Raw genomic sequence first — 17,514 nt, forward strand, 5'->3', positions numbered from 1 at the left:
AGAAAAGGCCAACTGTACAATAATAGCTCAGGTCAATCGTGGAAGTACAGGCTAGATATTTTTCTCAAACTAATGCCACCTTCTTTATTAATTTATATTGCCCAGTGTACCAATGAGCGCCTAAAAATTCTTGTAATAAGAAACAAATTCTAACTAATTCACACGAAATAATGATTATAACAGGGTGTTTTTTTTATAATGGCTTATAATAAATTGCCCCAAAGGCAGCATTATTGGGCTTCCCATAAGTCTTTGGGCAACCAGGCTATAAAAGAAGCTATCTTTAGAGATAGATTTAGACTTCTGGCTAGTAAACTGTATTTTAACCATCCACAAAAGCCAAATAACGCCAGTAAAACTTTTTATATTGAAGATATTGTTGCGTGCCTCAAATCGACGTTCCCAAAAGCAAATTTCAATCCATAGATGAGTCTATGACAAAGTTTAAAGGTCGTTCATCATTAAAACAATACTTACCATTAAAACCACTTAAAAGAGGCATAAAAATTTGGGAACGCTGCGACTCTAATACGGGTTATGTTTATGATTTTAATATTTATTCGGGAAGAGAACCAGGTACCCTTGATGGCACCCTAGGTGAACGAGTAGTAAAAAAATTGACAGAAACTTTAAGAGATAACCAGGTACTTATTTGTTATGACCGTTTTTTTACTTCTGTAAATTTAATGAACACTTTACCTTTCCCTCAAGTTGGAACTTGCATAGGCACTCGAAAGAATATGCCGAAATTTAAGCAATTTGATAAAAAGACAGTGAAAAGAGGAGACATGCAGTGTCTTTGCAATAATTATGGTACAATAGCATTCAATTGGATGGATACTAAAGAAGTAATGGTCCTGAGTAACTGGAGGTTGCAAGAACTGGTAAAGATGGTAAAAAAATGACACTAAGTTGTCCCGAAGCAATACACACATATAATTCCCTATAATATGACATTGACCGCAAGTCATTAAAATGGTGGAAAAAAGTTTATTACAAGCTATTGTTAACCACAGCAGTTAATGCTTGGATAATCTTCAAGGAACTTCGTAACAGAGATACTCCGTTTCTGACATACTTGGTAAATCTGGCAGAACAACTGATAGGAATTGGACGTGAAAATGCTGCTTTAATTCGCAAGAGATCATTTGGTTGGACCACACTATCCTCTAAAAATATAATTAATGTTGAAGACCATCTACCTATCCTTTCAAAAACCAGAAGTAATGCCGCTGTTGTGCCCAGCAAAAAGTAGAAAAAAGGACGGTCATGTTATGCTCCGCCTGTGACGTACCACTATGTAAAAAATGTTTCTCATCTTATCACTCCTAATGTTGTATTTCTTTGAAAAAAAAATAATAATTTGATTTTTTTGATCTTGGTTTATTTTACTATGGGGACATATAAAACCCAAACAAATATACGGCTGGGACATATATAGCCCACACTATACTTACGTTAAAAAAATAAACTTATTTTGTCATTGCGGTAGGTACTAATAAAGAAATAAATTAAAAGACACTAAAGTTTAACAAATAAAAAAAGTCGCATTTTCAAAACCAAATTTTTGATGGGACAAGTATGTCCCAATCGACGCGAAAGGGTTAAACATCCTAGGTATGTTGTCTGTGAACCAAATAATAATGTTTAATGTTTATTTGTTTATTTTTAAATTAAAACATCGTCTGCTACCAGACTATATCTGTGATAAATTGACAATTTTTAGTGATTCAATAGGTTACCAGCTAGTCTTAAATCCTGTGATAGTTTTAACGTGTTTAAAAGACTCTTGAGAAAGTTTGTTCTAGAGATTTAGTATTTGTCTTTTTTATCTTTATTCTGTGTTATGAATTTTTGTATTCTGTGTTATACGTTTTATTTTATAGGTTTAAATTATTTTATGTCATTTTTATTTATTATTTATTTTACCTTAATTTTATTGTGTGTTTGGATTCTGATTTTATTAAATTTTAACTCATTTTATATTTTAAAATTTTATTTCAACTCATTATTTATTTATGTTTAGCTTAAGTTTTTATTTGTATGATTTTATTTTTACATTGTATATGTTTGTATTTCTTACCTTTTTTGTATATTCCCACTCATATGTGAATGCATAATCTTAAACATGTTCATTTGCCTACAATACTCGCACCTCATACCAGCACTATTATTGTAATATCATCCTTATTTTTTGTCTTGTTTTGGTTTTTTAATTTTAGTTTGTTTCTTTTTAATATTATATTAAATGCATACTATGTATTTTATTTTTATGTAGCAGAATTTGCTAAATAAAGAGAGATTATAGATTATAGAAAATAAATTCAATGAAATTTAAAAGAGGATAATTTCTTCATTAGAAGTTTCTAAATCCCATTACGATGTCAACCCACACCAGTTTATTTGGATAAAATTGAAAAAAATCGCGAAAAATGTGATTTTTCTTTGAACAGAATATTCCAAATTGCATAACTACGAGTTTTTTCTGCAACCGAAGTCACCAAATTCCTATTAAAGCAAAAATCATACTTATAGTCACTAGATTACTTGAATAAAATTACAAATAATACGTCAAAATTATTTACCACAAAATCATACCCATAATGACAATTCACTCACTGGTTAAGCAGGATAAAATGATAAAACATTACTCTATAGCATAATTTCCACACATTTCTACTGGTTTTGTTGCCATTTATCCTAAACCCTATCCAGATATAATATACCAACTAACCTGCGATTATCCTACTATTACCATTCCTCTTCAATTTTGGTTCAAACGGACCATACACCTGAAGCCTGGGCCTCTCAAAGTCAAAAATATTAAACAGTCTGCTCGCGGTTAAACTACCACCGACACTCAACATGTTTTTCCGGTTTGTTTCCACGTACGATTCGATCAACTTTGCCTGGATCTCTTGTCGAACTCCCACAATGAAGAAATATCAAAATAATAAACTTTGCAGCAAATTATCCGATCCATGACGTACTTTTTACTATACAACGTTCCGGTTTTCGACTGCAACGTTAATAATTGGGAAAATTCGACCTGAAATCGATCCAGTTTTGTTTTGTTTGCGTTTCACGCGGTTTAAGATACGAAATTATCGTTTATCACTAATTCCAGAGAGATATGCCAAGATTTGCGCTCCATAGTTGATTAGTTGTAAGGCGTATACTAATAGGGCACGAAAATAAGACTGAACTTTTGATAAAATATTCCATTGAGAGTATTTTTTTTTTTAAATAAAACGTTATCTCCCCTTAGATAGATAATACGTGGAGATAACGAGAGATAAAATGCTGATAATCAACCACGAGTGCTACAGTGTTTATTTACTTGCATAGGAATGTTAAAAGGATCTTATGATAAAATATGCTTTTTTGAGTGTTTTTTAGAGATAATAGAAACTCTTTATTTCTAGGGTATGTTTTTTAATTTGTAAGTGATTGGAGTAATAGGACTCTACTTTCCTCAAATCTGAAGTAAAAAAATTAAGTCAAATGCCTGGAATCAAGTGGACTGAAATGAGAATTTATACAGTTACTTTTTTACTTTATATTTTTTTTTGACTTCAAAGTTACAAAAATAGGTCAACTTCTGATAGCCATATTTTTTGTTTCTCAACTAGTTGGATGAAGCCGAGTATACTGGCGTGTACCCTTATCCTTTCGCTATAACTAGCCGCAAACCGCATTGCCCAAGTCAGGGATGCAGCTGAGTTATGGCTATCAGAGTGAGACTAGTTTTCACCATTTAAAAAAAAAAAAATTGACTTTGAGGTCAAAAAAAATATATAAGATAATTTTTTTGGAAAAAATGAATAGCATTTTTGTAATCTACGGGTCGACATCTATAAGAAAACACATTTTCAAGAAGATTTAAAAACAAAATTTTTTTTTCCCTGAAAAAAATGCTCAAAAAAATTATCTTATATTTTCTATGATTAATAGACATCAATAATGGATCACATTGAATGTTTACTAATCCTGAGAAAAAATGCAAATCGTTCATCAGCAAGCAGATTGTTCTCCATATCTCCACCACCATTAATTACTTTGAACCTCCACAGTGGTACGACATTGGTCGAGTGACGAAAATCCGAAATCGGTGTGGTCGAAAATCAGTTAGTTATTCCATCTGATAAAATGCAGGTTAGGTGATATCGGTGCAATGAGACAACCGAACCGGGAACGTCACCGCATACAATTTAACGAGAAATCGAACCGTTCGATCGTCCCTTGTCCCAATGATCGATGGATAAAGTTCGCGTTTTGGTTCGTTAACTGGTGCCCGATAATTAATTATATTCAGCGTTTAATTGGCGCAGGCGTGACGTTCGTAATTAATGCCAGCAGAGTTGCATCCAGATACATGAAATCAGCATTCTGGTACTTCGTTTTTCAGATTAAACAAGATTCATTATCTTCTTATTCTTGATTACTGACAACGCGAAGGCTAATTTAAATAACACTTTTGTGTCAAAACATATTTTGTTCGCACTACATCCATCTTCAATCGCATTTCGCCATCATACACAATTTCCTATTTCTAAATATCAAATTATCAAAATCGCAGTTTAGTAACTCAACACACGTACAGCACCCGTACCTCCCTATCGTTGCTTATTATCTTTCTGTCAAAGGTTAAAGAAAAATGGACGGCGGTGCCGCTCTCGATTACCGCCCTTTCCTCCGCCACCCTGCCGCCCCCCCCCCCCCTCCTCCCCCGTTTCTCTCGATTAGCGACGACCGGCCCTTTAATGAATAAATATGAAGTTGTCATCGGCAAAGGGCCGCAAAAGGATAAATGGACTTTCAGGACCTCGTTTCGGATTCAACGCGTGTCGCTCGCTGCCTGAACTGATGCAAAAGGTCCATTTAGTTTAGTTATTTCGGTAAAGCTCTCTTTTTTTCATTATTATTTTAAGGAAATTGGCGATTTTTCTATTAAAAAATTCTGCAAAGTATTACCTCAGTAACCTCGATCGTAGTCTTCTTAGGTATCCCTTTACCAAGCCCAGATTTTTTATCTAAGTATTCCAGTTGACTTGAGAGTTCACTAGTGCACTAGGTGTAACTTGTATAAATTGTAAATGAACCGAGTCTTCTGTTTGTAGAGTTTTAGCTGGGACAGCATAGTAGTGTTATGGGTAAAGAGGATCTAGTACAGAAACCATATTACTCAAATTATATTTACAACATTTCAGTTGCTTAGAACCATCCTTTATTATCATCTACAGCAGAATTTACAACAAAAACGAAGAACAAATATCAGAAAATAAATTTGGTATTATAAATGCAGTTGGAACCAGAAAGGCACTCTATGGAGTTCATGTACTAATCCAGAGATGCAGAGACGTGTGAATGTGATGTATACACATCTCAGTCTAATCCATTTTTTTTTAGATTGTTAGAATACTCTTTGGGAAAACATTATAAGCATTTTTTAATGTAAGATCATTATTTTCTAATTTTACTTTGGGAAAACATTATAAGCATTTTTTAATGTAAGATCATTATTTTCTAATTTTAGTGATTTAAAGACGTTTATTTTATAGGAGAAGTATGATATGGTGGGTATTTAGGAACCTTGGCTTAATGGAAATATTAAAATTAATGAATTTTATTTTATTCGAAATGATAGAGGTACGCGTTGGTTTGGACGATCTCCATTGAGGTTGTACCGAGAGATTAAAAGAAATAACTGGACACTCAATGCACGAGGCAATACATTTAGCAAAAGATAGAAACAACTAATTGAAACACATACCTAAAATAGTATCACTATACCCTTCAAAGGGTAAAAATAAACGGAGAAGAAAAAGTAATAATGACATGAAATAATAGTTTGTGAACTTTTTAATATTGATGTGAATCACAAGAATCAATAATTGATTATAGAGAATAATAAACTTGATTGGTGATGAAGATGAAAGACCTACTTGGTGTCTTTTTTTTCAATAAACATCCATACTTTTCTTCTCTCGGCTATTACATACAGACAATTAAGGGTTTAGTAACTTCACGCCTTTCAATTTGATCATCGCAATTCAGAAATTATAAAAATCATCAGAAAAGGGTTCTTACATTTTCTGTCACTATTGTTTGTGTCTCTAGTAGAAGTTGTCGATTGAAAATTAATTAATTATTCTAGGCGGTTAAGGCATAACTTTAATTAAAATGCTTAAAATGTAAAATATCTTAAAAATGTAATCTGCCATGAATTATAAAATAAATCAAAATTAATTAATTAATGATTCCAGGTAGATGAGATCTAATTACAATTAAAAACTCTCAACTGCCTGGAATTGCAAAACGATTTCAATCTAAATGTCGATTGAAAATTAATTAATTAAATATTCCAGGCGGTTCAGGCCTAATTTTAATTAAGATGCCTCAACTGCCTGGAAATGAAAAACAATTTTCACCTTATTGTAATTAATATATTAATTATTTATTCTAGGCAGTTAAGGCGTAACCTTAATTAAAATGCTTGAATTGTAAAATATCTTAAAAATGTAATCTGCCATGAATTGTAAAATAAATTTCAATTCAAACGTCAATTAAAAGTTAATTAATTAATGATTCCAGGCAGATGAGATTTAATCACAATTAAAATCCCTCAACTGCCTGGAATTGTAAAACAATTTCAAATTAAATGTCGATTTAAAATTAATTAATTAAATATTCCAGACGGTTCAGGCTTAATTTTAATTAAGATACCTCAACTGCCTGAAATTGAAAAACAATTTTCACTTCATTTTCATTAGTATATTAATTAATTATTCTAGGCAGTTAAGGCGTAACTTTAATTAAAATGTAAAATATCTTAAAAATGTAATCTGCCATGAATTATAAAATAAATAAAAATTAATTAATTAAATATTCCAGGCGGTTCATGCTTAATTTTAATTAAGATACCTCAACTGCCTGGAATTGAAAAACAATTTTCACTTTATTTTCATTAGTATATTAATTAATTATTCTAGGCAGTTAAGGCGTAACTTTAATTAAAATGTAAAATATCTTGAAAATGTAATCTGCCATGAATTATAAAATAAATAAAAATTAATTAATTAAATATTCCAGGCGGTTCATGCTTAATTTTAATTAAGATACCTCAACTGCCTGGAATTGAAAAACAATTTTCACTTCATTTTCATTAGTATATTAATTAATTATTCTAGGCAGTTAAGGTGTAACTTTAATTAAAATGCTTAAAATGTAAAATATCTTAAAATTAATTAATTAATGATTCCAAGCAGTTGAGATTTAATCACAATTCAAATCCCTCAACTGCTTAGAATTGTAAAACAATTTCAATTTAAATGCCGATTGAAAATTAATTAATTAAATATTTCAGGCGGTTCAGGCTTAATTTTAATTAGGATGCCTCAACTGCCTGGAATTGAAAAACAATTTTCACTTTATTGTCATTAGTATATTAATTAATTATTCTAGGTAGTTAAGACATAACTTTAATTAAAATCCTTGAAATGGAAAAAATCTAAAAAATTTAATCTGCCATGCATTGTAAAATAAATTTCAATTCAAACGTCAATTAAAAGTTAATTAATTAATGGTTCCAGGCAGATGACATGTAATCACAATTAAAATCCCTCGACTACCTGGAATTGTAAAACAATTTCAATTTAAATGTCGATTGAAAATTAATTAATTAAATATTCCAGGCGGTTCAGGCTTAATTCTAATTAAGATGCCTCAACTGCCTGGATTTGAAAAACAATTTTCACTTTATTGTCATTAGTATATTAATTAATTATTCTAGGCAGTTAAGGCGTAACTTTAATTAAAATGTAAAATATTTTAAAAAAGTAATCTGCCATGAATTATAAAATAAATAAAAACTAATTAATTAAATATTCCAGGCGGTTCAGGCTTAATTTTAATTAAGATACCTCAACTGCCTGGAATTGAAAAACAATTTTCACTTCATTTTCATTAGTATATTAATTAATTATTCTAGGCAGTTAAGGCATAACTTTAATTAACTTGAAATGTAAAATATCTTTAAAATGTAATTTGCCATAAATTGTAAAATAAATTTCAGTTTAAACGTCAATTAAAAATTAATTAATTAAATATTCCAGGCGGTTCAGACTTAATTTTAATTAACATGCCTCAACTGCCTGAAATTGAAAAACAATTTTCACATTTTTGTCATTAGTATATTAATTAATTATTCTAGGCAGTTAAGGTGTAACTTTAATTAAAATGCTTAAAATGTAAAATATCTTAAAAATGTAATCTGTAATGAATTATAAAATAAATCAAAATTAATTAATTAATGATTCCAAGCAGTTGAGATTTATTCAAATCCCTCAACTGCTTAGAATTGTAAAACAATTTCAATTTAAATGCCGATTGAAAATTAATTAATTAAATATTTCAGGCGGTTCAGGCTTAATTTTAATTAGGATGCCTCAACTGCCTGGAATTGAAAAACAATTTTCACTTTATTGTCATTAGTATATTAATTAATTATTCTAGGCAGTTAAGGCATAACTTTAATTAAAATCCTTGAAATGGAAAAAATCTTAAAAATGTTATCTGCCCTGAATTGTAAAATAAATAATAACTTGACGTCAATTAAAAATTAATTAATTAATTAGACAATTAAGGGTTTAGTAATTTCAGGCCTTTCAATAGGTCATTGCAATTTGACAATTGTAAAAATCATCAGAAAAGAGTGCTTACATTTTTGTCCCTATTGTTTGTGTCTCTAGTAGAAGTTGGGTTGAATTCCAAGAATTAAAAAGTTGCAAGGATCTACTTATGATATTTTAAAACCGCTCACAGTTTAATATATTTATAAAAAAATAAGTTTTCCTAAACCGACTTTTATTAAATTAAAAAAAAAGAAGATCAAAGCAAAGCAAAAGGCAATCAAAGAAGAAGAGGAATAGGAAGAGGAAGAACATCACTCAAATAGAGTTTTATGTGTAAAAATAGGCAATTGTCGAACTTCTCTTTATTTCCACTGTACTTTAAATTTTTAAAAGATTTTACGTATAACTGTAGTCACTGTTCCAAATAATCGATTTTTTTCAAATAATTTGCGCCGGCTGTACCTGTGCTTATAGGCAAAAAAAGTCTTATATTGACTTCAACAATACGCTTCTAAAACATTTGCATCGAATTTAGTAACACCCTGTATATATAATAATTGTCCTGATTAAATCAATTTTTTTGAAAAAAAAAATTTAATCCTTAGACCATAGGCAAAAGATCACAACACATCACCACCGAAACAACAAAACACATTACACAACACCTCTTACTTCTTATCTTTGGCATTCTCTCCTTTAACAGCAATAATTTCAAGTTAAACAGGTGTAAAATAAATATCAAATGAAGTGGAAAATACTTCCTACAAAGCGGTATCGGGACAACCATCTAACGAGTGTATTATAGGCATTCCGTCAAGTACCTGAGTCGTGTCGTAAAAATTAGATGGAAACTGTTCTCTTCGCGCCGATTTCTAGAATATATATATATATATATATATATATAGTAAAACTGGGCTGTCGACGCTTATCTCTGAAGGCGTCCCGACGCTAACATTGACGGGGACTATATCAGGGCGTCTCCAGCGAGCCGAGCAGTGAAGCCGTGCGGAAAAATGATAGCGACAGAGGCTCGCTTGGACTTGGAAAAGTGTTTGTACGCATACAAATATGACTTACAGGGAATGCAACGTATGTAAAGTAATGTATATAGTGCTTTTCCAGATAGAACACATGGAAATAAAGATTCTGTTACAACTTAACCTTGATTGGACAACGATATTTATGTAAAATTAAACACAGATAGATACAAGCAACCACTAAAACATAAAAATAGCCAGAGTTGAAAATCATTCATATTTCTCTTCAACAGTCAATTTAAAATTAATTAATTAATTGATTATTCCAGGCTGTTGAGAGGCTTAATCTTAACTAAAATGCTTGAAATGTAAAAAATCTTAAAAATGTGAATTTTATGAATTCTAAAATAAATTTCAATTAATCATGTTAATTAAAAATTAATTATTAAATTATTCCAGGCAGTTGAGGTTTATAATCATAATTAAAATCCCTCAACTGTTTGGAATTGTAAAATAATTTTAAGTTAAACATCAATTAAAAGTTAATTATTTAAATATTCCAAGCAGTTGAAGGCTAATCTTAATTAAAATTCCCCCAGTATCCCCAATTTTATTTGTAATGTCATAATTAAATTTATTTGTTATTCCGGGCAGTTGAGGTATAATTTTAATTGCCCTAAGTTGTAAAATAAATTCTAACTTAAACGTCGATTAAAAATTAATTAATTAATGATTCCAGACAGATAGGACTTAATCATAATTAAAATCCCTTAACTGCCTGGAATTGTAAAACAATTTCAATTTAAATGTCGATTGAAAATTAATTAATTAAATATTCCAGGTGGTTTAGGCTTAATTTTAATTAAAATTCCTCAGCTGCCTGGAATTAAAACACAATTTTTATTTTATTGTCATAAGTAAATTAAATAATTATACTAGGCAGTTAAGGCGTAACTTTAATTAAAATGCTTGAAATGTAAAACATTTTATCTGCCATAAATTATAAAATAAATTTCAATTTAAATGTCAATTAAAGATTAATTAATTAATGATTCTAGGCAGATGAGATTTAATCACAATTAAAATCCCTCAACTGCCTGGAATTGAAAAACAATTTTTTACTTTATTGTCATGAGTAAATTAATTAATTATTCTAGGCAGTTTAGGCATAACTTTAATTAAAATACTTGAAATGTAAAAATATAATCTGCCCTGAATTGTAAAATAAATTAATAATTAAAAATTAATGAATTAATTATTCCAGGTCGTTGAGGCTTAATCTAAATTAAAATCCCTTATTTGCCTGGAATTGTAAAACAATTTCAATTAAAACATCAATTAAAAATTAACTAAATATTCCAGGCAGTTCCGACTTAATCTTAATTAAAATCTCTCAACTACCAGGAATTATAAAACAATTTTAATTTAAACTTCAACTAAAAAATAGTTAAATATTCCAAGCACTTGAGGCTTAATCTTAATTAAAATCTCTTAACTGCCAAGAATTATAATACAATTCTAACTTAAACGTCAATTAAAAATTAAATAATTAATCATTCCAGGCAGATGAGATTTAATTACAATTAAAATCCCTCAACTGCCTGGAATTGTAAAATAATTTTAATTGAAATGTCAATTAAAAATTAATTAATTAAATATTCCAGGCGGTTCAGGCTTAATTTTAAGTAAGATGCCTCAACTGCCTGGAATTGAAAAATAATTTTTTACTTTATTGTCATGAGTAAATTAAGTAATTATTCTAGGCAGTTGAGGCATAATTTTAATTAAAATGTTTGAAATGTAAAAAATGTAATCTGCCGTAAATTATAAAATAAATTTCAATTTAAACGTCGATTAAAAACTAATTAATTATTTATCCCAGGTCGTTGAGACTTAATCTAAATTAAAATCCCACAATTGCCTGGAATTGTAAAATAATTTCAATTGAAATGTCAATTAAAAATTAATTAATTAAATATTACAGGCGGTTCAGGCTTAATTTTAATTAAAATGCCTCAACTGCCTGGAATTGAAAAACAATTTTTTACTTTATTGTCATGAGTAAATTAATCAATTATTCTGGGCAGTTTAGGCATAACTTTAATTAAAATACTTGAAATGTAAAAAATCTTAAAAATATAATCTGCCCTGAATTGTAAAATAAATTAATAATTAAAAATTAATGAATTAATTATTCCAGGTCGTTGAGACTTAATCTAAATTAAAATCCCTCAACTGCCTGGAATTGTAAAACAATTTCAATTAAAACTTCAATTAAAAATTAACTAAATATTCCAGGCACTTGAGGCTTAATCTTAATTAAAATCTCTTAACTGCCAAGAATTGTAATACAATTCTAACTTAAACGTCAATTAAAAATTAAATAATTAATGATTCCAGGCAGATGAGATTTAATCATAATTAAAATCCCTCGACTGCCTGGAATTGTAAAACAATTTCAATTTAAATGTCAATTAAAAATTAATTAATTAATGATTCTAGGCAGATGAGATTTAATCACAATTAAAATCCCTCAACTGCCTAGAATTGTAAAACAATTTCATTTTAAATGCCGATAGAAAATTAATTAATTAAATATTCCAGGCGGTTCAGACTTAATTTTAATTAAAATGCCTCAACTGCCTGGAATTGAAAAACAATTTTTTACTTTATTGTCATGAGTAAATTAATTATTTATTCTAGGTCGTTGAGGCTTAATCTAAATTAAAATCCCTCAACTGCCTGGAATTGTAAAACAATTTCAATTTAAATGTCAATTAAAAATTAATTAATTAATGATTCTAGGCAGATGAGATTTAATCACAATTAAAATCCCTCAACTGCCTAGAATTGTTAAACAATTTCAATTTAAATGCCGATAGAAAATTAATTAATTAAATATTCCAGGCGGTTCAGACTTAATTTTAATTAAAATGCCTCAACTGCCTGGAATTGAAAAACAATTTTTTACTTTATTGTCATGAGTAAATTAATTAATTATTCTAGGTCGTTGAGGCTTAATCTAAATTAAAATCCCTTATTTGCCCGGAATTGTAAAACAATTTCAATTAAAACATCAATTAAAAATTAACTAAATATTCCAGGCACTTGAGGCTTAATCTTAATTAAGATCTCTTAACTGCCAAGAATTGTAATACAATTCTAACTTAAACGTCAATTAAAAATTAAATAATTAATGATTCCAGGCAGATGAGATTTAATCATAATTAAAATCCCTCGACTGCCTGGAATTGTAAAACAATTTCAATTTAAATGTCAATTAAAAATTAATTAATTAATGATTCTAGGCAGATGAGATTTAATCACAATTAAAATCCCTCAACTGCCTAGAATTGTTAAACAATTTCAATTTAAATGCCGATAGAAAATTAATTAATTAAATATTCCAGGCGGTTCAGACTTAATTTTAATTAAAATGCCTCAACTGCCTGGAATTGAAAAACAATTTTTTACTTTATTGTCATGAGTAAATTAATTAATTATTCTAGGTCGTTGAGGCTTAATCTAAATTAAAATCCCTTATTTGCCCGGAATTGTAAAACAATTTCAATTAAAACATCAATTAAAAATTAACTAAATATTCCAGGCACTTGAGGCTTAATCTTAATTAAGATCTCTTAACTGCCAAGAATTGTAATACAATTCTAACTTAAACGTCAATTAAAAATTAAATAATTAATGATTCCAGGCAGATGAGATTTAATCATAATTAAAATCCCTCGACTGCCTGGAATTGTAAAACAATTTCAATTTAAACGTCAATTAGCAATTAACTAATTAAATATTCCAGGCAGTTGAAGCTTAACCTTAATTAAAATTCATTAACTGCCTGGAATTGTAAATCAGTTATAGGCATAAATTTAATTAAAATGCTTGAAATGTTAAAAAGGAAACCTGCAGTAAGGACTCTATTCTAAAAATGACATTGCTTGGATGTGAGTATATCTGTATTGAATAAATAAATGTCGAGTTTAGACTGATATGATCTAAGAGGACTTAGATATCACTCATCAGCTATTGATATTTTTAGACTGGTTCAGGGTAGTGGTACACGAAAATTGCACTTCCAACGTGCAGTTTCCAAGAGTTCATTACTTTCTACGTTAATTTTCGTTAAAGAGTAAATCATGTTTATAAATAACGCAGACAAATTTGTTTTAAAATTTGTATCGAATTTTGCAACTTTGCCAACAAAATCAATCCAAGTTAAATCTAGACCAGTTTCGTCTTTTGATGGTGAAGGTTTAAATGTTAATAGAGGCAAAACAACTGAGTGTGGTTTTAATAATGAGAGTGGTAATGGTATTTGTGAGGATGAAACATGCACATCATCTAACTGCTGAAGGATAAATTAAGTAGAAGCATCAGAATCGAAGAAGATACAGGAAAAGTTTCTGTCGTAGCGGTATATTCAGACTCAAATCAGAATCAGGATTTGATGGAGATAACAATAATAGTTGAGTTTGCAGATTTCCTTTTAGAAGCTTCGAATGCCATGAGTACCGCACATATACGTTATAACTTACACACATCTAATGTATAATCCGTTCAATAACCAGGGGAGATTTTTAAAACGGTCCCATCGGACATTTCAATCAGTGCGGTAACAAGGTACAAGCAACAGGCCGTGTAAAACATCGGCAACGGCAACATATCCCTGTCCCGATGTCCCGACCGACCGAACTCGACCGGTATTGCACCGGTTGCGATACGCGACGCTTTAATCAGATTACCGGTGATAAATTACCGGCCGGTCAGTAATAGATATCGCGAACGGGCTCACGGAAACGCCCACACTTCTATACCAGACTCTGCAATTGCTTTGCTAGTGATAACGTTATTTTTTTCATGTTTTTCTTTTTTGAGTAATTGATCTGGTTTCGGATTTTTTTTGCCTGCATAAAATACCAAGGCAAAAAACGTACTTTTGGAGTGTGTTCCTTGAGGTATTCCTGACACAAGTTACGGACAGAAGTTACAGTTACAGAAAAGGTCATGAGGCAATGAGACATGGTGTTGGGATTGCCTGGAAATAGTGTTTTTCTGGGATGGTTTAACAAGTTATACAAGAAAAACATCAGTTTGTTCCAATGCTCTTCTAATTCTCTAATAAGACTGAGATGAGGATATATAAATGAGAACCCAGTTGTTCCACCCATTTCCTAATTCAGGAAATTTCAGATCTAATTAAAGTTACGCCTTAACTGCCTAGAATAATTAACTAATATACTAATTACAATAAAGTGAAAATTGTTTTTCAATTCCAGGCAGCTGAGGCATCTTAATTAAAATTAAGCCTGAATCGCCTGGAAAATTTAATTAATTAATTTTCAATCGACATTTAAAGTGAAATCGTTTTACAATTCCAGGCAGTTGAGGGAATTTAATTGTGATTAAATCTCAACTGCCTGGAATCATTAATTAATTAATTTTTAATTGATGTTTAAATTGAAATTTATTTTTTAATTCATGGCAGAATAAATTTTTTAGATTTTTTCTATTTTAAGCATTTTAATTAAAGTTACGCCTTAACTGCCTAGAATAATTCATTAATATACTAATGACAATAAAGTGAAAATTGTTTTTCAATTCCAGGCAGTTGAGGCATCTTAATTAAAATTAAGCCTGAATCGCCTGGAAAATTTAATTAATTAATTTTCAATCGACATTTAAATTGAAATTGTTTTACAATTCCAGGCAGTTGAGGAGTTTTAATTGTGATTAAATGTCAACTGCCTGGAACCATTAATTAATTAATTTTTATTTGACGTTTAAATTGAAATTTATTTTTTAATTCATGGCAGAATAAATTTTTTAGATTTTTTCTATTTCAAGCATTTTAATTAAAGTTACGCCTTAACTGCCTAGAATAATTCATTAATATACTAATGACAATAAAGTGAAATTTGTTTTTCAATTCCAGGCAGCTGAGGCATCTTAATTAAAATTAAGCCTGAATCGCCTGGAAATTTTAATTAATTAATGTTCAATCGACATTTAAATTGAAATTGTTTTACAATTCCAGGCAGTTGAGGGAATTTAATTGTGATTAAATCTTAACTGCCTGGAATCATTAATTAATTAATTTTTAATTGACGTTTAAATTGAAATTTATTTTTTAATTCATGGCAGATTACATTTTTTAGATTTTTTCCATTTCGAGAATTCTAATTAAAAATACGCCCTAATTGCCTAGAATAATTCATTAATATACTAATGACAATAAAGCAAAAATTGTTTTTCAATTCCAGGCAGTTAAGGCATCTTAATTAAAATTAAGCCTGAACCCCCTGGAATATTTAATTAATTAATTTTCAATCGACATTTAAATTGAAATTGTTTTTTACAATTCCAGGCAGTTGAGGAATTTTAATTGTGATTAAATATCAACTGCCTAGAATCATCAATTAATTAATTTTTAATTGACGTTTAAATTGAAATTTATTTTACAATTTAGGGCAATTTAAATTATGCCTTAACTGCCTGGAATAACAAATAAATTTAATTATGACATTACAAATAAAATTGGGGTCACTGGGGAAATTTTAATTAAGATTAGCTTTCAACTCCCTGGAATATTTAGATAATTAACTTTTAATTGACGTTTAAATTAAAATTACTTTACAATTCCAAATAGTTGAGGGATTTTAAATATGATTATAAACCTCAACTGCCTGGAATAATTTATTAATTAATTTTTAATTAACAACTGGGTTCTCATTTCTATAGTTTCTACTCAATTTTTTTAATTGCATTATTCTACGTTAACAAATACCAAATAGAGGAACAGTAAAATTGGCAGCAGAGTTTATTCGATAGGTTAAACGCATATCCATTGATACGGCACCAAAACCAACGATTATTTAAGCCTTCACGATTTCTACGTGCAAAGCACATCAAATCCATCAACATTTTCGACAAAAATTCACCTCCTGATCGCAGGTATATACATCATCCCTTATAAAATTTCTAACGACAATCAGGCAAATTTCCCGAACACTCTCGGGCGAACGTTCGCTACACGTCGTCATATTTACGCGATAAGGGCGTCCCAATGGCATCGCACAATACCGCGACGCAGACAGTGACAAACCTGTCGAATGCACGGAAATTCGGAAACGATCTGATCTATCTCGATGAGTCGATAGCGCCTTTTCTCACGCTCAATTTGACGACGACGACGACGACGTAACGCCTCGTTTTGTGGCCGTTATCGATGATAAACCGTTTCTGTACATTATACTGGATACATAAGTTCTTTTGCGGTTTTTGTTTTCAGTTGGATTTCGGGTATTAGATGGTGCGAAATAAACAAATTCCCACTGTAAGTTCCAAAGTTTTGTTCAGATCCAATCAAATCAGGAGTGTCGCCAAAAACACACAACTAGAGAAAAATGTCACAAAAGAGACGCCGAATGCAAAAGAACACTGAAAATAGATCAGAACAACATTAGTAAGCGCTACAGAAAGAGTCCTAAGCGAAAATTGAAACAACAGAAGAAGAAAACACTAGTAGGACCAAAAATGCCAAAGACCCAAAAAACAAGGCCGTACACACAGAAAAATCCTGATGGATTTTTTCACATTTTGTTGTGTAAAAAAAAATGTTTAATTTTAGTACACAATTGTTAGATATCTCACAGTCCTGTATAAAAATTCTTAGGCATTTTGTATATGTTTTAATGTGTATATTTCATACAATTATTACATATTACATTAATACACCATAAGTGGATATTAATTATTAAGATAATGTGTATAAATATTCCACATTTTTTTTTTAAATCCAATGCAGTTTGGTAAAAAATCTAATAACCAAGTATATTTTTACTACAATTTTTAATTAATTTTTGATTCTGGCTTGTGTTGATTTTATTTACAAT

General features: G+C 29.8%; 1 protein-coding gene across 2 annotated transcripts in view; it reads right to left on the reverse strand.

The window, feature by feature from the left end:
* The window catches only part of LOC126740442 (zinc finger protein ush), a 318,530-nt gene that overhangs the window by 122,338 nt on the left and 178,678 nt on the right, over positions 1-17,514 (reverse strand). The window contains exon 1 of one of the 2 annotated variants that reach the window (XM_050446465.1): positions 2,735-3,199. The exons of the other annotated variant lie outside the window; for it this stretch is intronic. Coding sequence (XP_050302422.1) covers positions 2,735-2,867 — 133 coding nt within the window. The 5' untranslated portion in view covers positions 2,868-3,199. Of the gene's footprint in view, positions 1-2,734; positions 3,200-17,514 lie in introns of those variants that run through there. 2 annotated transcript variants of the gene reach the window in all.

This window comes from Anthonomus grandis, chromosome 9 (genome assembly GCF_022605725.1).
Source record: "Anthonomus grandis grandis chromosome 9, icAntGran1.3, whole genome shotgun sequence".
NCBI classification, from domain to species: domain Eukaryota; kingdom Metazoa; phylum Arthropoda; class Insecta; order Coleoptera; family Curculionidae; genus Anthonomus; species Anthonomus grandis.